A 21,062-nucleotide genomic window follows, 5' to 3' on the forward strand; every position below is an offset into this window, starting at 1 on the left:
AGGTGGGCTGGGGATCAAGGACCTCCACAAGCAGAACATTAGTCTGCTAACTAAATGGTGGTGGAAGCTTGAAACTAACGATGGGTTGTGGCAGCAAATTATTCGTGCCAGATATTTCAAAACAAAACTGTGGCTAATATTCGTAGTCGTTTTTCGGATTCCTCTTGCTGGAAAGCGATTATGAAAGTTAAGGAGACTTATATGGCAGGAAGGGCTGTCAAGATTAATAGTGGTAACTTGGCTAGGGTTTGGCATGACCCATGGTTAGATGTTGCCCCCTTGTGTGAAAAATTCCCTATCTTGTTCAGCATATGTCAGGATTAGGATGGGACTATTGCTGATTTTGTGGCAAAAAATTACAAGATGGGCTTCAGGCGCAAGCTGTTTGGGGAGGTTAATGATCAGTGGGAGTGGGTGGTATCTGAGGCAAAAAAATATGCTTTAAACACTATCCCTGATACTGTGTTTTGGAGTCTCAGTAAGAACAAAAGATTTACCACTAAATCTGTGTATGAATGGTTGGAGAGGGATTTAGCTGGTCCTAACTACAAGTGGATCTGGAAAGCTAGTATCCCATTGAAAATCAAAATATTTCTGTGGCAGCTATTTCAAAATGCTGTGCTTACTCGGGATAATTTGCGGAAGAGGAATTGGCCCGGGAATCCTGTTTGCTCTTTCTGCACTAACATAGAAACTGCAAACCATCTATTCTTTACATGTTCTGTTGCTCGAATGGTCTGGGGAACCCCGGGTATCACGGCTGGAGCATCCTGTTGCCCACGGTCTCTATGGCAAAGCTGGGTGTGGTTATATAAATTCTTCCCAGGTGGAAAAAAGTTCTACATGATGATTATTGTTGCTTTGTGTTGGGGGATCTGGTGTCTTCGAAATAAAGTCACTTTCGATAAATATAATTTTCGTTCTCCACTGGAGGCTGTTTTCAGTGCATGCTCTTTTATGTTGTATTGGACAGGACTGCTGAAAGAAGAAGATAGGTCGAAGTTTCAGGCGGGCGTGAAGAGGTTGGCGTATGCGGCAGCAGCTCTGGCGGACAGGTCTCACTCGCGAGGTGTGATGCTTTTGAAGGATGGAGATGGGATCCAGATCGGCTAACCTGCTCGTTTTCCAGTCCACTGGGGTTTGATGCCCGGCCTGGAGTGATCTGTGTTTTTGGAGGATTATCTCTTTATGCCCTGAGTAGGCTATGTAACCTCTCAGGTTTCGCACTATGTCTTTGTGGTTAGGGTAGTGGCTAGTCAGTGTCATCAGATTTTCGTCCCATGGCGGTTGATCCGTTTTAGGGTCCTTTTGCGGTGGGTTTCCTGTCGATGCTCCAGCTCGCTCCTCCCCTTTCAGTCTTATTTTGGGTTGTTGTCTTGGAAAACTACTGGAACATTGTATTTCCGTTGATTGCAAAATTAATGGAAAGGGATGCAAGCCCGGTTGGAAAAAAACAAGTACTTCAATCTGTCCAGGAAACTAAGTAGCCCTTTCTGTTCAGCAGTTTATGTACTTGCTTCTGAAGCACTAAACTCAGCTATATTTATAGAACAGCAGCAACAAACAAATAATAGTAGAACACAATAGAACTCATCAGATCAAGACAGATATGTAATTTGTAAAATAGCTGCTTACATAGATGTTTCAATTATACATTGATACATGGAAGAACAATATGTACTTGTATGTATTTACATATACACAAGGAGGATGCACAACATTTCTTATCAGATCATTCATTTTTCAAATCGGAGAGATACTGGTATCACAGCACTATGGTGACAACAAACTTAGTGAATTTCTGTTTACGTAGTACACTTCACACATACTAGTTTTCTGGGATTGGAGCATAATCCTGTGGCTCTTCAAGGCGAGCTGGGGCAACAGCAGCTACAACAACTGAAGCACCAAATAGCACAACAACCAATGCCGTGAAGTTCACCAGAAATGACTCTGGTCCATATTTGTCGATGCCCGAGCTTTGGAGGAAGGTGAGCTTCTCCAGAAACCCAAGTTCTGCCGTTGCCAGGGCTAAAATGTAAACGAAGATCCCAAGTAGTACGTGCCAAGGAAGAGCACCCTTCCTCACATTTGGCGCAGCCTTGGGGAAGAAGAAGGCCAAGAATCCAAATATCCACTGTCACAAACGCAAATTAAAGAGCACTGGTCAAAACTCAATTAAAAAAATCTACAATTCTTTTGACTTCAACTATAATGCAACTTCCTAGTTCAACAATTGTGGCATGCATCAGCTCTAAACCAATCCATTTTTCTTTTTAGAGTAATCCAGTACTCATACTTTAGTAAATGCTTTAAATATTGTCTGCCTGTTCTACTGTAAGTGAACTGTGTCAGCGGACTCATAAAAGGTTAAAAAACTAGAGTCATCTACAAATACGTAAAACCAATGTGATCAAATGAACCAGGTTGATAAATGGAACAGAGAATTGCCACGATATCGGAAGTCGAAAAGTCATACCTGAATACCATATAGAGAAATTGTTCCTATTCCAAGCCAAGAATGCAGACTGTAAAGGTTCGCAATTCCAGTTTCATTGTGATTCTTAAAAGCACAGTATATCCCGACCGCACCGAGCACAAGCGCAATAGCATGGAGCACTAGATGGATCAACTTAGTTGTATCATGGTTCACCGTAGGTAGTACCTTGTATATCATTATAGCTGCCAAAATGGACAAAGTCTTACAAACAAAAGAAAAATCACAAGCCAGAAAAGTTGAGGAATTTTCAGCATTACCTTCACTGCCAAGAATAATAAAGCCAATCAACATAAGAACAGGATGAACCTGTAATGTTTAACATTAGTAACATTCTCGAAATTGCTAAATGTAAACAAGTTATTATCCTAAAAACTGTTACAAACAGCAGGGAGCACAAGTAATTCTGAAGCTCCAGCTCTCACCGAGGGAGTCTTTGGAAATCCATGTCAGGAATTGGGGGAAACAAAGGACAACGATTATTGGTTTATTAGACATCTCCATCTGCAATTAACTCAGAGACCTGGATGTTTTTTAACTGAAACGGACATATAGTACGGCAGACACTAACACTTACTAGACATTTTCAGATGCGTTAGAGAGCAGTTAGCTAATGACCCTAACAGAAATGTGCAGTTGAGATTTGGAGTACAATTGATGTGCATCAGCACACGGACGCAATGACGTGTGTATCCATTTTGTTCAGATTGACTTAAAAAATTGCTTAACTATCGGTGCATATATAACGCAAACAGAAGTTGTTCTTATCACAAGTTCATATGGCTAGAGCCAAGCATCATCTAATCTAATCTCCATGGACCATGGAGCCAATAACAGAAAATCACCAAGCCAACGCTCGCAGCAGAAATTCAAGCAGACGCTTTTCTAAATCGCACGGACACGACGGTCAAATCAAATCTTGGCGCTCACTTCCTCTTCCACGATGCTAGCGTACCTACCCATCCCCCACAGTCCCACTCGATGCGATTTCGCCTTTTCTTTTCCTCTAGGGAGCAAAACAAAAAGGCGGAATCTAAAATTGTCTGCCGCCAGAGAAGAAGGAACAGGTGGTTCTCACGTTGAAGATGAGGTTCTTGTTGTCGGCTTCGAAGGCGAGGCCGCCGCGGAAGTGGATGCACCAGTACAGCACCATGGCGGCGGCCACCACGGCCAGCGCGTGCGCCACGTACGTGAACGGCGCCGCCCTCACGCCCAGCCCCATCGCCTCCGGCCCTCTGCTCCTCTGCCCCTCTCCCCTGCTCCTCTCTCGCCGGCGCTGCTGCTGGTTTCTTTCCCCGGCGGACGGAGCGAGTGGAGACAATGCGGGAGCGTGGCGTCCCCGCGCCTCTTTATAATTTATAAATGATATTTTTTCTCGTGTATTATCTGTTGATTTCTCTCCATAAAAATCGCGATAAGGGCGACACGCCTGGTAGTTGTCGATTGCTCTCGCTATATGATGAAGAAGAGGCCCACGTTGCACATCAACGTCAGACATTCAATGGCTACACGTGCAAAATTACCAAAGACATTGATAACTTCACAAATTTCTGTATTGTTCTGGACAAACTGTAGCCTTCATCAATAACAAGTACTCCCTTCGTAAACTAATATAGAAACGTTTAGATCATTACTTTAATGATCTAAACGCTCTTATATTAATTTACAAATAAGGTACTAAATACATTTCGTAGCTGCTTTGGCGGTGACACATGGGACCTATATTATAGTTAAACATAAATTGACTCCTTCAATGCCCGCGTTGGAACGCTTGATTTCCGACAAGGCCACGTTGTTTTCATCTAGTAGTAAACATGGTAGTTAAAACATGTAGGACCTACCACTTTTTACATGCGCAATACAAACATGCACGGAATGGCAAAAGTACAAACATACACATAGGACCTACCACTTTTTACATGCGCAATACAAACAATGAATGCTCATTAATAGTGCATGTGTGATTCCCTAGGGCTAACTAAAAAGTACCATGCACAAGGATTCGAGAGGATTAGAAGGGAAAAAAATTATCGGGACTGGATGGCAAAAGGGGGTATGAGAACCGAATGAAGCCTAAAAATGACGATGGCGGAGTTATGTCGAAGTCGGGGAGGGGGGAGGTCTTGCTTGGAGGGTTTTGTTATTTGGGGTAATTTTTGCTAGCTGCGCCACAAGCGTACGTAATAAAATAATTTCTTTTATATTTCTTTATAGAGGGAGTAGATATTAAATTAAGTTTGCAAAAGCTGGATGTTACAAGTAGCTATATGTGAATTAAAATTATAATTTTTGTCTATTAAAAGCATAGAAGGTGGCGTATGTGTGTGTGCGCGCGCAGTGGTCGGAGATGGACAGTCGTGCTCTATGCTGCACTGTTCTGACTACAAGGGATGTGTGGCCTGCCGTTTAGGTCACTTGAAGTCAGCTTAGTCTGAGGACACGTTAATTAAGGTCCAGCTTATTAATTAACATAACAGGGCATTTGGTCTAGTGGTATGATTCTCGCTTTGGGTGCGAGAGGTCCCGAGTTCGATTCTCGGAATGCCCCTTTTTTTCTTCCTTTTGTCAATTTTATTTTGCTTGCATAGGTCTTCTTTTTGCGGGAGTTCTGGATAGGTCTTTTTTTTTGCGGGGAAAAGGGAGATTTTTATTACTCAAGAAGGCAAATCAGTCATAACCAAGTTTACAATGTCACGCATACTCGAGCCCAACCATACCGCAGTACGGGGGGTATTCCTGCCATACTCTGCAAGAGTGTGGCTAACTTTATTTTGCGAGCGACTAATAAAAGTAAGAGATCTCCCTAGCTTCAGCATCCTTCATCCTCTTGATCTCCTCAACTGGCATGCGGTGCCCCAAGCGGTCCCTTCTCGAAGCGTTCAGCATATTCAAGAAGGTAAATCAGCCATAACCAAGTTTACAATGTCACGCATACTCGAGCCCAGCCATACCGCAATACGGGGGGTACTCCTGCCATACTCTGCAAGAGTGTGGCTAATTTTATTTTGCGAGCGACTAATAAAAGTAATAGAGATCTCACTAGCTTCAGCATCCTTCATCCTCTTGATCTCCTCAACTGGCACGTGGTGCCTCGAGCGGTCCCTTCTCGAAGCGTTCAGCATATTCACAGCTTTCACACTATCCATCTTAATGATAATGGGCAAGTCAGACCGGTGTAGGGCCAATTCGAGCCCCTCCCTACATGCAGCCAACTCGGCTTCCAGGGCATTATCACATATGCGAATTTCCCTACAAGCAGTGAAAATTATGCCTCCCCAGTCTGACCGCAGGACCATGCCTCCTCCAGCTGCTCCTGTTGCTGGTACATAGCTACCATCAACATTCAATTTTGTCCAGCTGGCTGGAGGTAACACCCACCACACTTCGGCCTTCTGTTGTACATGTTGTGGTGGCGCCAAAGCATCAACCTGAACCACCATCTTCCCTTTCTCCATGTTACTTTGGGGCCAGTGGTGGATGCATAACAAGGAATTGATGTAGCCTTGTAAAAATCTACGTGATGCTTCCGTTGTGGGTGGGGACTTGCCATGAGTTATTTCATTCCGCACATACCACACACGCCACATTGTTATGAGGACAATCATACGTGTAGTATCAGATAGCGGTTCCAAAAGTGAGAACAACCATTCTGGGCCGGTGTGCATGACGTCCTCCACCTTGGGTATGGGCCAGTCATGTGCCATAGCACGCCACAACTCTTTCGCTAGGGGGCACCTGCACATAGCGTGGAAACCATCCTCTCGTTCCACACCACAAAGGGGACACACATCAAAGAGTTCGAGGTGTCGAGAGAATTTATTTGCCCAAGTAGCGAGCGAGTTGGAAACCAGCCTCCATGCAAAGACTCGTACCATTGGGGGAGCAGGCCACCCCCATATGATCTTCTAGATGGCGCGATGACCATCCGGTGCCCTGCTCGTTGCGGTCGCCAATGGACGCCCGCGCTCGTCCATGGCAAGGCGATATGCGGAGCGAACGGTGAAGATGCCGTTCTTCTCCGAGGCCCATGCGATAACGTCGTCGGTGATGTGGGGTGGCGTGCGAATGCTGGTGATGGTCGCGACATCCGCCGGGAGAAAATACTGTTGCAACACATTCGTACGCCAGGCGCCGGACTCGTCCAGGAGCTCTGAGACCCGCCGAAGACGGCAAGTCCCTTGCCGCGTGATCGGCTGCCCCGTCGGTTCCATTGGGAGCCAACGGTCACGCCATATGCGTATATTCCGGCCATCGCCGACGCGCCATACAATCCCCTTCTTGAGGAGCTCGAGGCCGTACTGAATGGTCTGCCACGTGGGAGAGGCGTTTCCCGAGAAGACAGTGTCCTCAAGTCGACCATCTGGATAATATCTGGTTTTAAGGACCTGCGCACATAAACTGTTAGGGTTAGAAAGAAGTCGCCACGCCTGTCGCGCCAATAAGGCTTGGTTAAAGAGACGGAAGTCTTTAAACCCCAAGCCGCCCTTCATTTTATGTGCAAGAATATTCGGCCAAGCTGTCCAATGTGTTTTCCTTTTTCCCTGAGACGAACCCTACCAGAAGTTCCGCACCATCCTATTGAGGTCAACGCACACTGACATTGGGAGTTTAAAAACCTCCATAATATATGTTGGGATCGCCTGTGCAACAGCCTTGATCATAATCTCCTTACCAGCCAGTGACAACGTATCTCCCCATGCAATGATCCGCTTGAGAAGTCTCGGCTGCAAATTCTGAAATTTCCCCCGAGACATACGCCCGTCCGGGGTAGGCAGGCCCAAATACTTTTCCTCAAAAGTGGTTAGGCTGACATGGAGCATCGCACGAACCTTCTCTTGATTGTTCTCGGTACAAGATTTACCAAATAGTACGCTGCATTTGGCCGTATTAATACACTGCCCCGTTGCTTTCTCATACGTGTTGAGTAGCTCATGGACCTTCATTGCTTGTTCCTCCTCTGCTTTGAAAAATAAAAGCGTGTCGTCTGCAAACAACAAGTGGGAGACACCAGGAGCCCGTCTGCACACCTTTAGCGGGGTAAAGTTGCCCCTATCTTCTCCATCCTTCAACAAAGCCGAGAGCCCGTCAGCCACAAAAAGGAACAAAAACGGGGAGAGAGGGTCACCTTGCCGAAGCCCACACGTCGGTGCAAATGAATCCAAGAGGGTCCCATTAAATTTAATTGTATATCTCACCGAGGTGACACAAGTCATAATCCAGTCCACTCACCGGCGAGCAAAACCCATCTTTTGCATCGTTCGCTTCAAGAAGGTCCAATCTACCCCGGCATAAGCTTTGGACAGATCCAATTTGTAAGCGCAGAAACTTTTTCCCGGGTCTTTCTCTTGCTGAATATGATGTATACACTCAAAAGCAACTAGAGCATTATTAGCGATCAGTCGTCCAGGGACAAAAGCACTCTGAGCAGGTGAAATAATGTCATCCAAAAAAGGCCTCAACCGATTAACCAAGCATTTAGCAACTACCTTGTAAACGACATTGCACAAACTGATAGGTCTGAACTCGGTGAGTTTTTCTGGGTTATCTACCTTAGGGATGAGAACAATGGAGGTGTTGTTCACCCCATCCGGCATTACGCCCGTCCTAAAGAATTCTTTCACACCGCTGATTACGTTCTCTCTCATGACCGCCCAATTCCTCTGGAAGAAGCGAGCAGGAAACCCATCTGGCCCGGGGGCTTTAAGCGGCCCTATCTGGAACAGTGCATCTGCAATCTTCTTGTCCGAGAACTCTGCACATAGCTGGACATTCATGTCATTAGCAACTCATGTATTAATCAAATCAATAACCGGATCAGCACATAATGACATATCTACGGCGAACAGTGAGGCGAAATAAGAAGTCGCCATAGCAGTCATGGACTCATGGTCTTTGTGGGTAACTCTGGCGTCATCCACAAGGGCCTTGATGCGATTTTTCTGTGCCCTCCAGACCGCTTTCCGGTGAAAGAACTGTGTGTTTCAGTCTCCCTCACGCAGCCAAGCAATGCGAGATCTCTGCATCCACAACATTTCTTCATGGTACAGTAGTTCATTCAAACGATCATTGACCTCCCTTATCTCTTTGCGGTCTGCATTCATAGACATGAGCTCCTCAAGGCAAGAACGAGATTTATTAATTTCTTTCATCACATTACCAAATTTCTTGCGGCTCCAGTCTCGGTTCTGGAACCGTGACTAAAGTATCGTTACTAAAGCCTCCCCCTTTAGTCCCGGTTCTTACACGAACCGGGACTAAAGGTCGTTCACGTGGCCGCTATCTGGAGCTCCACCTTTAGTCTCGGTTGGTAACACCAACCGGGACTAAAGGTAATTTTACGAAAAAAAATGATTTTTTAACTTTTTATTTTTTTTTATTTTCAAATTTCTGAATTATTTTTCAATTTAATTTCTAATCACCCATCATCACTGCTCTATTTAACCTCTAATCTCTAATCACCCATCATCATTCCAAATCATCTAATTTCTCGGCCGGTCACCCATCCTCTCACTACTCCAGCCCGAGCACGCTAAACTTTCAGGTTCTATTCCCCCTCGTTTCCAAGTCTGCACTTGTTGTTTTCCTGACAATAGTAAGATGTCAATCCTATTAACCCTCATGAGTTTAGCTATCGCATAAAGTCACACGTTTCACTGTTTGAGTTTGAAACTATTATTCTAAAAAATAATAATTATTTAGTAACATTAATATTTCTTAAATAAGTAGTTTGACCACACTTTGACCAGATTTGACCAAAACTCAAAAAATTGAAATAATTATTTAGTAACACTAATATTCTTGAATAATTATGTAGTAACACTAATATTTCTTGAATAAGTAGTTTGACCATAGTTTGATCAGATTTGACCAAAATTCAAAAAAATTGTAGTAATTATTTAGTAACACTAATATTCTTGAATAATTATTTTAGTAACACTAATACTTCTTGAATAAGTAGTTTGACCATAGTTTGACCAGATTTAACCAAAATTAAAAAAACTGAAATTTGAACATAACTTTTTTTTTCTTTTAGAATTTGAGGATTCTAAAAGATTTCAAACAGGCCATAGGCTGTCAAAATCGGATGTGGATTTTCATGCTGAACATTTTGATATATTATACGTTTTTTTCCGACATCGTATGCAAAAGTTATAGCCGTTTTACTTTTTCATGACACTTTTTTGCAAAACATGTCCAAATTTAAGTTTTTTAATTTTCCTAACTAGTAGATGTAGTAATATAATTACATCTCGAAGAAACATGTCTCAAATCAGGACTAAAGGTCTAATCTCGAACCGGAACTAAATGGCATCGCACCCTTTAGAACCGGGACTAATGGGCTTATCTGACCCGAACGAAAGCCCTGTTTTCTACTAGTGGAGTCTCCTACTGAGTAATATTAAATCCTTGATAAGAACCCCATATATAGATCAAAACCATGTGGTCATCTGTTCAAAGTTGTGATCAGAAACGTGCTTCCAAAACAAATATATATTCCTAATAACATGTCAATAATTTGCCACCAAGTATTTTGTGATTTGTAGCTGTACTACACATGTGTGGTATCCTCGAAGACAATGCGAAGGTGCAATCCATTGTTCTGCCTTGCATCTTAAGCAGAACCCCATATAGTAGATCAAAACCACGTGGTCATCCGTTACTTGTGATCAGAAACGTGCATTCCAAAGTCCAAAACAATATAGATTCCTAATAACATGTCACTGATTTGCCACTAAATATTTTGTGATTGTAGCTATCTTACATATGTTTGCTATCCTCCAAGACAGTCCGAAGGTGTATGCACACAAAAGATTCGGAGTTCTATGAGAATAATAAGGAAAAGGAAGTGAAGGATACTAGTAATGAATAGTGGCCTACAGAGTTGTGCCACTGCGTGCGGCTTGTGAACATATATATAGCTGGGCCGATATCACTACCAAACGCTAGAATACCATCTGGCCTTAGCGTTGGTTCATCTCGGAGCTCTGATCCGTGTCACCCGACTGCGACACCGGCTGACTGGTGCTCCCATTTCCACCCCCCGCCGGCGCATCATTCAAAGCGGCCTGCGTCGGGAACCGTGCTGGATGCAACGGTGGCGGGCGCCCCAGGAACGGGCGGGGCCGCTTGGCGATGGCCCGGCCTTGGAACGGGCGGGGAGCGAACGGGCGTCCCAGGTCGCGCGAAGCCGGCGGGAGAAACCCGAAGCGTTGCCTCGCGAGCGGGCGCTCCTGGAACGGCCGCGGCCGGGGCAATGCCAACGGTCCTTGTTGGAAGGTGAGCGGCGCCGGCGGCGGGCGGTGCTGGTGGTGCTGGAGCGCATGTGGTGGCAGATCGCCTATGGCCACCAGGTACTCCGCGGCGAGGCGGCCGGCCTCCATGAGCACCGCCTCCCTCCTTTGCGGCGTCATCTGCTCCTGCTGCTGTGGCGGCGGCTGGCGGTAGGCCATGTTGCTCCCGTCGCGGAAGCAGGCGCCGCCGTGGACGTAGTACGCGCCGGATGGGGCCGTGCTGGGACGGGGCGCGTAGCCTCCTCCGGGCTGCATCGGTCTTGGTCGCCGTGTGCAAAGCTCGCGCTGTTTGAAGCAGCGCAGAGAACGATAAAGCTCGACACGATCCAACTCGACGCGAGGTCAGCGTTGCCACGAGGGCCGGTTCCTGATTTTAAAGGCGCATACAAAGACGAGTCGGTGTCGGATTTCGACTCCGAGCCGGTGGCGGGTTCGAGGCCTTGAATCTTACGCAACGGCTAGCAAGTCGGACGCGAGTCACAACAATTTCAAATCGTTCCTGTAGCTGGACAAGGTAGAGCAACATATCTGCAGAGGCTGGCCGGCATATCCAGTCAGCGAACAGTACGTAATGCGAACATGGTGGCTTTGCTTTCTTGACACAAATAGCTAGGGTGAGCGAGCTTGAGAAAGGGAGACATCTTTCAGTATAATCGCTCAAGTGTAAAAATCAGATCAAACGTAAGCAAACACCAGAGAGATGAACCTTGCAGTTTTAACAATGAACAAGACAAACATTCCCTGTCCCCTCTATCAAATGATGGACAAGTGACACCGTATTCAATCGGAGGGAGTATTACTTTGTGCACATTCTACCTCCAACAAAGTTCATACATACATACTAAAAAGTGTTGTTAACACATATTTCCATGGGATATATTTTATCAATTATTAAAACATCACCACTAATTTACATCAAGGACCGAGGACCTCTAACCTACATACCTTCTTCTTCCCGGTATCTTTTCCGGAAGCCACACCCAATGCCAGGGCTATTTTGATTTCTCCAGATCAGCTTGCTCTGTTTTTCCTTCCCGTGAGTTGCAAATAAAAGCTTCTGCACAAAATCATCCAGATTAACTTTATTATGCGTAAACACTAGCAGCAGTTTTATGGCATCAGAGTCTGTTAGCATATATACCTGTCTCGCTCTCTTGTCGACGGGAGTCCATGTTGGATCAATGGACGGCTCCCTCCTGTTTTCATGACTTGCACTTGGTTGCATCTTGAAATCTTTCCTTGCCCTATGGGTATGCGCTTTAGGTCCTTCTCTGGCTTTCCCATAACGTTGAATCCCAACAGATGGGCTCCGATCCCTCAAAGGAGTTTCTCTATCCCCTCGGTATCTGAAGGAATCAATAGGTGGAGGACTTAGAATCTTGGAAGCACCATCCCTCATCCTCGAGCTTGACATCATTGCTGGTGTATTGCATCTTGATCTCTCCTGACGTGCTCTTCTTTTCTCGTTCATTTGCCTTAGATAATCCATTTCCCAGCCTGAGCCGTGTGAAGTTGCATGAGAGCCAGAATCCTGTTTCAGAAAAGCAAGCGAACTTCCTGGACTCTGAATTATTTCCTCTCTTGGTTCACGATATCTGCTGCCCATTTCATTTCTGCAAGCAGTTGAATTATCCCCACCCTTCCACGTGCGATGCGTACCTCCTGGAATGTCCCAGTCACCAGTATCATCATTGATCTCCAATGCAGCTGGAAATACTGGATGACTGTAAGTTCTATTGAATGATGGTTTGCTTGGGGGAAAAGAGTTTTTGATTCGTTCTTTACCCACTGATTCAGGTTGCCAAGAGATGTCATATGTGTCGACCATACCGCTAGCCCTTCGGTCATAATGCCTCATATCTGTAGTCAAACCATTGCTGAAATGATCACTCATGATCTGATTGCCAATTATTGCATCAGTATCGTGCTCTCTTGGTACACAAGAGACCCCTTCACCTCCCCTACTCAAACTTTGATCAAACATAAAGACCTCTGGGAACTGAGGCATTGCATCCTCCACATCAGAGCACCTCCTGAACTTGGGCTGTGAGAATACATTATGTTCCACATAGTTACCAGGCAATCGGTTTAGAGGATCGGGATGGAGGCGATCACTAGTTGGTACTGCAAAAGCTTGTGAGGCACACTTTTTCCTTTTCCTTGGAGACTGCAACAATGCACTACAGATGTCTGAATCTACAGAAGAGCAATCGGTCATTACAGACTTAGATTCACCTAGCTCACCAAATTTGCACAAAGCATTGAACAGAGAAATGCTCTGCGGAGACAACAGGTACTTTTCAATAGCCTGAATGCGGCGCTCATGTGACCAATTGAGGAACTCCACAAGGCTGCCTCCACAAGAAAGAATAATGTATGCAGACAAGGGATTGATTGAAGGGAATTTTGTGAGAAATGATTCAGCCAAGCTTTCTGATTCAGGTATATCTGGAGAAGGAGCTTTATTCAACCTATTCACATTCCTAATGCAACTGAGAATTATCTCATCTGCCGACTTGGGGGTGCGTGAGAAGAATAGCTGCAGGTTCATGCCCAGACTAGCAGCTGCAGCATATAGAGAATCAGATGACTCCATTACAGAAGAAAGGGAGTGAGCTTCACCTTCAAAGACCTACAAAAGTAGAAACAGTGAAACGGTTCAGTTACTGCAGATATAACTCAAAGACAGGAATACCATGATGACTCTATCAGGAAAAAGCAAAAATCTCAGGAGTTCAAAACCAATTACCATTATGCAACCACAGAAACAGAAACTAATTGACATCAGAATGTTGGTTGCGATGGTCTCTATAAAATTTGTTATACTAGATGCTTCTGTTGACGCTGTGAATTCATTGCTCTCAAAGATTTTGGTCTCAAACCATACTAAGCAAACTGAAGCACTGAGTATTAGGTCCACCGGAAGATCAACATCTCGTTCCACAACCTGCATTCCTCCTTTCTCCAAAGATAGTATCTGCTGATAAGATGATCTCCGAGAGAAAATCATATTCTTTCCGTGACTTCCAGTATTTACAACAATCACCGGGTTAGATAATCTTCCAGGAATGATGCTGCCAACTTTTACACTCAAAGGCAAGTCAGTAGCAGATAGATTGTCTTGTGGGGCTTTTATCACATTTGCAGATACAGAAGTCGAGCTGCTCTTCTCAAGTGCAGACACAAAATGTCGTGAATGGAGAACAGTTCTTTTGCTCAACATTTCCTCTATGTGCCGCTCTTCAGCTGCAGGCACAAAATTATGTGCATCAACAATATTCTTTTTTTCCAAATTTTCTAGTCTGAGCAGTTGATCATCTGCAGGTATTTTTTTTGTTGAATCAGCAGTGAGATGTTTGCATAGATTTTCCTGCCGTTCTTGCAGTTGAGTAGTTGCTGGCACAAAGTTCAATGAATCAACAATACGCATCTTGCTCATCTTCTCTTGCAAATCCTTCTTAAGTGCATGCAGAACCGTATCCTGCAAATAATCAGCACGGATTCTTATTTCTTCGTAGGCATTTATGTTTTGCCCCATCAACCATTGGTAGCACCCTAATGAGGGTCTCAGAAACAAAATCTGAAGAATTCAAATGAAATGTACACCACCCACAAGATCCGGCATGTAAAACCAATGCTCAACAAAAGTATGCAGCCATTGATGAACTTGGGTTCAGAAACCTATAATTATTTGCATATCACCGGTTGCTTATTTCTGCAAATTTTAGTAGATGTGTATGAAGTTCAAAAATAATACTCCCTCCTTTCCAAAATACTTGTCGTGGTTAGAGTTCAAATTTGAACTAAAACCACGACAGGTATTTTGGAACGGAGGGAGTAATAGTTTGCATTATTGCTCTAATCATCTACCTTCCATTTTGCAGGTGGCCTTTCATATTTAACATGTGCATGGTAAAACAGTAGTGAGTTTCCAAACAGCTTGACCAACATATGGTAAAACCAAAACATCAATAAGTTCCTAATATCATGACCAACATAAGAAGATCAAACTAATGCAAGTGTGAAGAAGTAATCGACAATCACCAATGTGGTTTTCAACTCCTGGTCTGTAGGGTTGTCCTCAACAAGTGCAAGCGAAGGGTCTTCAACATCCACTTTGACACAGAGGAAATGTAGTGGTGGAAAACCCTCTAACTTAGGAGCCAGACACAACAAGGTAGATGATTTATTTGGACCTCCATATTCCAGTATGATGCCAAACTCGCTGAAAGGGAATGAAGCTGGAATGTTCCTTCAAAATTGAGACCAAAATAAATATTTGACAAGTCACACTAAAAGTATTATGTGTGCAGAAAAAAAGAGGCATCTACCTAGAAATACAAATGAACTCTATTACAAATTTTCACACCTTAAAAGTTAAGTTTTTTGTCTCTTGTGCATGTCCTGTAATTTATGTGTTATGATATACCATAAAAAATCTCCACATAAATAGAAAAAAGTGAAGGCTCAAAAGTATTTTGGGAGGGCAGTTTAATCATCAATGGGAACAAAAAATGCAAGATGGCTCATTAAGTACCAAAGCATTGGCCCTTCTGAAAAATCCAAATCCTTTTACAAATATACTTATTGAGTTGTAAATTTTAATCTGTCTAATCAGTTAGAAACAAAAGCCAAGTGACAAACATGCATGAACTGTTCATACAACGCATGCGCGTCTTTGCTCACAAGATTGAAAACAAATTTAGACTTGGTTCCAGTGAAGTTCAAATGTTGCAAAGCACTCAGCCTGTTCAAAACTATAACCACTATTTTATGGTTTCTTGTGAATAACTGGTTTCAACATTTTGATTTTTAAAAGGGTCCGACACGAAAAACAAGTGGATTGCAATTTGCAATACCGCAATGACACAGCTGATTGGATCTTATTCTTATATGAATTCCCTTAAGTGGTTTACTCATTCTGTATGCTAAATGGAATGGAACATTTTGGTAGTGCTTGCATGAAATTGTTCCATGAGTTGGTTGCGAGATCTTATGGGTTTCAGCTCTAGCCTACCCCAACTTGTTTGGGACTAAAGGCTTTGTTGTTGTTGTTGCATGAAATTGTTTCATCAAGGTTAACCAGATTATTTGTTTCTAGAAGTAACTTGGTTTGTAGAACTCAGTAAAACAAGAACTGGAGCAGATAATTGGCATAATTTGTTTATCATATGCACTTACTTATTATCTAGCAGAACGCAGTCTGATTTTGGTAATCCTCCCAGCACCCAAGTTGTAGGATTTGGATCCAAGTAAGATGCAGCAGGGTGTTTACCGAGCTCAACAAATGTCATCTTCATCGAAATTAATTTTTGACCCAATGGCAGCCAGAAAGCTCTATCGGCAACTACAAGGATCTTTTGGCTGATACACGTATTAGATCTCAGGATCATCTCAATGTCATGCAATGATGGGTGAGAGTCAATCTGATGCTTCTCAGCTTTCCACAATGCTTCGCCGATGAAACAATGACTATTTTTTAATCTCTCGGGAATATTTTCAAAGCTTCCAATCAGGTTGTTCATGTACAGATGGGCAGCATGCAAACCAAAGAAACATAGATAATATGCAACCTGTTTTAATCCATAGAGTACAATGAGTTCCATCTTATCTCCGTGTTTACAGTGACTATCAAGGCCATCTGAACCTCCTTCAGTTATCAGTCCAAGAAGCTTCTGCTTTGAAATGCTTAAACCCCCATCCGAGAAAGTATGCCTCAAATATGCACTTTCTTGCAAAGCAGATGTATAGCTTGTATGGATGTGTTTGATAAGGACTCGAATAGAATCTGAGAGGCTGACAGGATGAATTTCTATGAGCTTGTCAACTTTAGGCCTGCTTGGAAAAGAAACTGCTTCTTCATTTAAAGTAGGGATATCCAAAGTAGAAATACTTTGAGCACTAGTTCCTCTCTTGGTGCCGCTTCTGACATTCAAGTAGAAATTTAGTTCACTGGATTGTGACATTGACTCGAATAAGGAAGTTGCCTTTTCTGAACTCGACTTTTTCATGTGACTGTGGCCTCCAGTATCACTTTCTTGTCTGTATTTCTGAGCTGTTTCCGCTACAGCAGGTGGATCATGAGGTAGAGGGATAGGAACATAAGTATTGTTCTGTTTGTCATCATCTTGGTGCTTTGCACTTCTCCAAAAATACTCGAGAAAATCAAAGCCAAGTGCTGATGTCTGCTGACAACTGACTTGCAGCTCAGAGTTTAACTGGCAACTTTTTACCTCCTCAACCATGCTGGCATAGGTAGAGCAGATCTCCCGGTTGCATGGACCTCCCAATAAAAGATGCCAGTCCAAATAAATTCTGTCGGCTGCAGAGAGAGAATGTGGTTTCAGGGAGTTAAGTATTTCTCCCATGGGGGGGACCATAGACCTCAGTGTCATATCTTCATCAGTTAAAATAGGTGTAGGTAGTGATCTGAATGTATCGTCAACCAGCACCAACTCAGAGCTAACCACTGATTCATAGAAACGTCTTGCTTGATAAAAGTCGTCTTTGAATATTTCATCAGATGTATTCAGCTCAGCTGCATCTGACTGAACAAGCATTCTGAAGACATCCTCTGAAGGAAAATCAATGATCTCTACTTCTTCTAAAAGAACTGAACAAGGCAAGTCTGAAAAGGTCCCATCGGGCTTGAGAGGGTATAGTGCTGAGTTTCTCTCAAGTAGAACATTATCATTGATCCTCACAAGATCCATTTGTACTGCAGCCTTGACTGTCGTTGGTTTATCTGCTTGATAGTCTGCACATGGGGCATCTTTGGAAACAAAGGCCAACATGTCCATATCAGTTGATCTCAAGAACTCAGTTGAGTTCAACACTGGATGCTGAACTTGTGCTTCACCCAAATGTTCGACAAGGTTATGAAAAATATTGGATACCTCTGCCTTAGTGGGACACTCATTAAGCTCCCAGGAATGCCTACTAACCTCCAGTTGTGGTATTGCTACACCACAATCTAATGCTGCAATCGCTGAGAAGTTACTATTTCTTGCAGACAAAAGGTCCTCATCATCATTATGCTTCACCGGGATTTTCTCTACTTGATAAATTGATTCCGCAAGTTCTGTTGGATATCTCAATGTCATCTCAGTGTCAATATCAATGAAATCCTACAATAAATTCAAATAGAAGATGGGACTATGAGCACATTGTATTAATAAATATCATGATGCTTTGAGTTAAGAGAACACAAGGGAAGCAGACCGACAACATACTAATACTAACCACTAATCGATGGGTGAAAGCAACCTTAACTGGTTTACATAATTGGATATGACTTTATGGTAATGATAGAGGTTGCTATATATAGTACTTGTACAGAACAGTGGCAAGATGAATGTAAATTTTTACATCTGAAACCATGCTGGATACATAAGGTACAAGGGAACCCTGCTTCACGCCATTCCGTATATAACTGTAACAGTACGCAGTAAAGGAACAGCAGTATCACAACCTCGATATTCTATACACAATATTTTGATCTGCCTCTTATAACTAACTGCAGGTCTAAGCACAACGTAGATTCTAAAAAAAAACTAACTGCTGGAAATTTTGATGAGATGATGTAAAGTACCAAGTGAATTTTCACATCTGGAACATGAAAGGATAAGGTAACACCATCACCCGACTGGTCACCACCAAAGGATGCACCTTCCAAAACCTGCGGGAGATCGACCTCTGCAACCTCAAATATGTGCTCCTTCAGCAGTTCCCATCTCTAACATCACCAAATGCAGAAATCACACACTGATCTCCTACGAAACAGTCACAACACAATTGAACAACACAGGAACAAACTGTAATCACCTTTGTATCAGTGGAGGTCCCCGATCTATCTGACATGGATATGGATCCGTCTCCCTCCCCTTCCTTCTCGCGGTTAATCTCGTCCAATCCCTTCAATAAACACAAAAATTGTTCACAGATGTTACATGAAAAGAGGGGGGAAACCACAAATGCAGGGTATACAAGCATTAAAGCTTCACTTACATCAGGAATTTTCAATGCAACAGACTCCCTCGAGCTAAAACCCTTGCTATACACGCCCCTGTCGTAGAGGAAATCATCCAATCCCTGCGTGAAGCATCCAGGCCGTTGCAATTCAGAAATGCCGCACGAATTGCCTCACAGAGTAACCAAATTAACCAAAACAATACGAAGCGCCCCCAATCCGAGCTACTTAGATTAAACCAACACGAGTAGAGAACGCGAACCACCGCAGAAAAGCCGACTCACCTCGTCGGCGGCGGGGGTAGTCGGCACAGGCAGGGGCTGCGGAATGACGGCCGCGAGGAACTCGGACAGCGCGGAGGATATGGGGAGAGAGTCGAGGCCGTCGCCGGAGATGCTGACTGCAGGGAGGTCGGCCGCGGCGGGGAAAGGGAGAGGAAACGGGAAACGCGGGTCGGGAGGAAGGGAGGGGACGGGAAGAGGAGGGAAGCGCAGGGCCGCTAGGGCTAGGGCTCGGTCCGAGCAGGAGGCCGCCGGCACCGGAGAGAAGTAGTCGGCGGCGAGGAAGCGAGTCCGCATTGGGAGGCGGGGAACGAAGTGGGAGGAAGGAGGAAGGCGAGTGATTTGGTTTGAAATGTCGAGACGTTTGAAATTGAATCTCGCTGTGTCGTCGCGATGTCGTCGACCGTGCTCTGGCCTTGGGCAGCTCGGTTTTGATTGCTTTCGGCGGTGCCTCATCAGCGTGAGGGAAATGGTCTAAAAAACACGCACGATACCTGTACTCTTGTGCAAAATCACTTTGATCACTATATTATTATGAAAATCACAAATTGAAGTCGTTAGAGCAACTTGCTAGATCCTGCAAAAACGCGTCCGGTAAAACAGTATACAGGTCCCTAAAACGAATTTGCGGCACCGTGCGGCATCGAGCGAAAAAGACCTCGTAAACTAGGTAAAAGTTTTTTCCTTCTTTTTCTCCTCATGTTTCTTCTTCCACGTGAAGCACGCACGAATGAACTCGAACTCCGACCGGCCGGTACACACGTATGCAGTTACTGGCTGGCCGTAACACACGCACGTAACTGCTGCCGGCTCCGTGCTAGACCGCCACAAGCTCGGTCGGCTGATCCGGCGCCGCCCTGGCAGGTCGCATGCTCCGGCGGCACTCCAGATAGCCATTGCCAAGCTCTTCTGCATGCTCGCGTAGCGCCGCCAGGCCGCCTACCCCAGCGTTGACCAGTTTACGGGTTTCCTTAAAAACGACCTCGAAACCTCCAAATATGAGGTATGTAGGGGATAATATACGGGACATGTAAACTTTTTTTACGGGATTTGTTTGGTGAGTTTTTTTCAACTTATACTGTAAATTTAAAGGTCTGACCATTTTTACGGTATCTGTTAGAGATGCTCTTATGATTGCACTGGCTGCTTGCATTATGCGAAACGGTCGTATGCATAGCTGGCATGGTTGATGTGGAAGGAGTGTTGCGTTCTTTGCACTTAGGTCCCTATTGCCTCGTTCATTATCACCCTTCAAATCCCTAGTTTCCATTCCTCATCCGAACCAAATTTCTAGACTAGTCATTCTCGTCGAGCCAATCATGCTTCGTGTCTTGGCCAAGCCGTCGTCACCCTGTCTGTCGACTTGCCCTGCACCCTGCCGGCACGCAAGATACTCTATCTTGTCTTGTCCTTCGCCACGAGCTCGTCCATGAAGGCCATGTCCACCGTGAGCTTGTCCAGGACAAGCCGCAACGATGTTGCTGTTGTGCTCCTTCTGATCAACCTGACTACAGTCTGGTGGTGAAGCAGTTCTTCTCGCTGTCGGTGTCAAAACCGGCAGATCTCGGGTAGGGGGTCTCGAGTTGTAGATCCTGGATCGATGGGGAACAAGGAACGCGGAGACAATATTTACCCAGATTCGGACCCTCTCGAAGAGGTAAAACCCTACGTCCTGCTTTATTGTATTGATGTGTTTGTATGATAGTTACAGAGTTGATCTACCACGAGATCGGACGAACTAAACCCTAGACAAATAGGATGATGGTTCTAGCCTCTACGAACTAAACCCTTTGGTTTATATAGACAGTAGGGGTACCTAGGATTATACATGGTCGGTTACCATCAGGCGATAAACATGCCAACTCCCTTGTCTTGACTTGGAGGATACGCCAAGGCTTCGGAGGTTTCCTGCCCGAACACGGAATCGCTTATAGCTCGGCCTTCCAATGATGGATCAATAGTGGCCCAACTGTCTGGCCCATGAGAGATGAACCGGCAGCCCAAGGACCCCTGATACGTCCATT

The 21,062-nt window shown here is 44.4% G+C and overlaps 2 protein-coding genes and 1 non-coding gene across 3 annotated transcripts; 1 reads left to right on the forward strand and 2 right to left on the reverse strand.

Annotated features, from left to right (window-relative positions):
- Positions 1-1,612: 1,612 nt before the first annotated feature.
- On the reverse strand, positions 1,613-3,866 carry LOC125513854 (putative ascorbate-specific transmembrane electron transporter 1). The gene is made up of 4 exons (XM_048679060.2): positions 3,576-3,866; positions 2,758-2,806; positions 2,480-2,682; positions 1,613-2,137 (listed from the first exon to the last, which is right to left on the reverse strand). Exons 1-4 carry the CDS (start codon positions 3,717-3,719, stop codon positions 1,829-1,831), a joined length of 705 nt encoding a protein of 234 aa, XP_048535017.1. The 5' UTR covers positions 3,720-3,866; the 3' UTR covers positions 1,613-1,828.
- A 1,107-nt stretch (positions 3,867-4,973) lies between these two features.
- On the forward strand, positions 4,974-5,045 carry TRNAP-UGG (transfer RNA proline (anticodon UGG)). The gene has a single exon. It is a non-coding gene; the product is annotated as a tRNA-Pro (tRNA).
- Positions 5,046-11,539: 6,494 nt separating this feature from the next.
- On the reverse strand, positions 11,540-19,467 carry LOC125513853 (protein SHORTAGE IN CHIASMATA 1 homolog). Its single transcript, XM_048679059.2, has 9 exons — positions 19,042-19,467; positions 18,796-18,879; positions 18,613-18,702; positions 18,380-18,523; positions 15,970-17,915; positions 14,833-15,040; positions 13,538-14,269; positions 11,930-13,420; positions 11,540-11,845 (listed from the first exon to the last, which is right to left on the reverse strand). The coding sequence occupies exons 1-9, from the start codon at positions 19,333-19,335 to the stop codon at positions 11,726-11,728; spliced, it is 5,109 nt and encodes a 1,702-aa protein (XP_048535016.2). The 5' UTR covers positions 19,336-19,467; the 3' UTR covers positions 11,540-11,725.
- Positions 19,468-21,062: the final 1,595 nt, after the last annotated feature.

Source organism: Triticum urartu, chromosome 6A (assembly GCF_056163025.1).
Source record: "Triticum urartu cultivar PI428250 chromosome 6A, HENAU_Tu73, whole genome shotgun sequence".
Lineage (NCBI taxonomy): Eukaryota > Viridiplantae > Streptophyta > Magnoliopsida > Poales > Poaceae > Triticum > Triticum urartu.

Excerpts from the sequence above, each read along its gene's own strand:
- LOC125513854 (XM_048679060.2), bottom strand. The coding sequence starts at position 3,719 with ATGGGGCTGGGCGTGAGGGCGGCGCCGTTCACGTACGTGGCGCACGCG. Across the intron at positions 2,807-3,575 it reads ACAAGAACCTCATCTTCAAC|GTTCATCCTGTTCTTATGTT; the intron begins GTGAGAACCACC and ends TAAACATTACAG. Across the intron at positions 2,138-2,479 it reads TTTCTCTATATGGTATTCAG|TGGATATTTGGATTCTTGGC; the intron begins GTATGACTTTTC and ends CGTTTGTGACAG.
- LOC125513853 (XM_048679059.2), bottom strand. The coding sequence starts at position 19,335 with ATGCGGACTCGCTTCCTCGCCGCCGACTACTTCTCTCCGGTGCCGGCG. Across the intron at positions 18,703-18,795 it reads TTGCATTGAAAATTCCTGAT|GGATTGGACGAGATTAACCG; the intron begins GTAAGTGAAGCT and ends TGTTTATTGAAG. Across the intron at positions 11,846-11,929 it reads TCGACAAGAGAGCGAGACAG|AAGCTTTTATTTGCAACTCA; the intron begins GTATATATGCTA and ends GATTTTGTGCAG.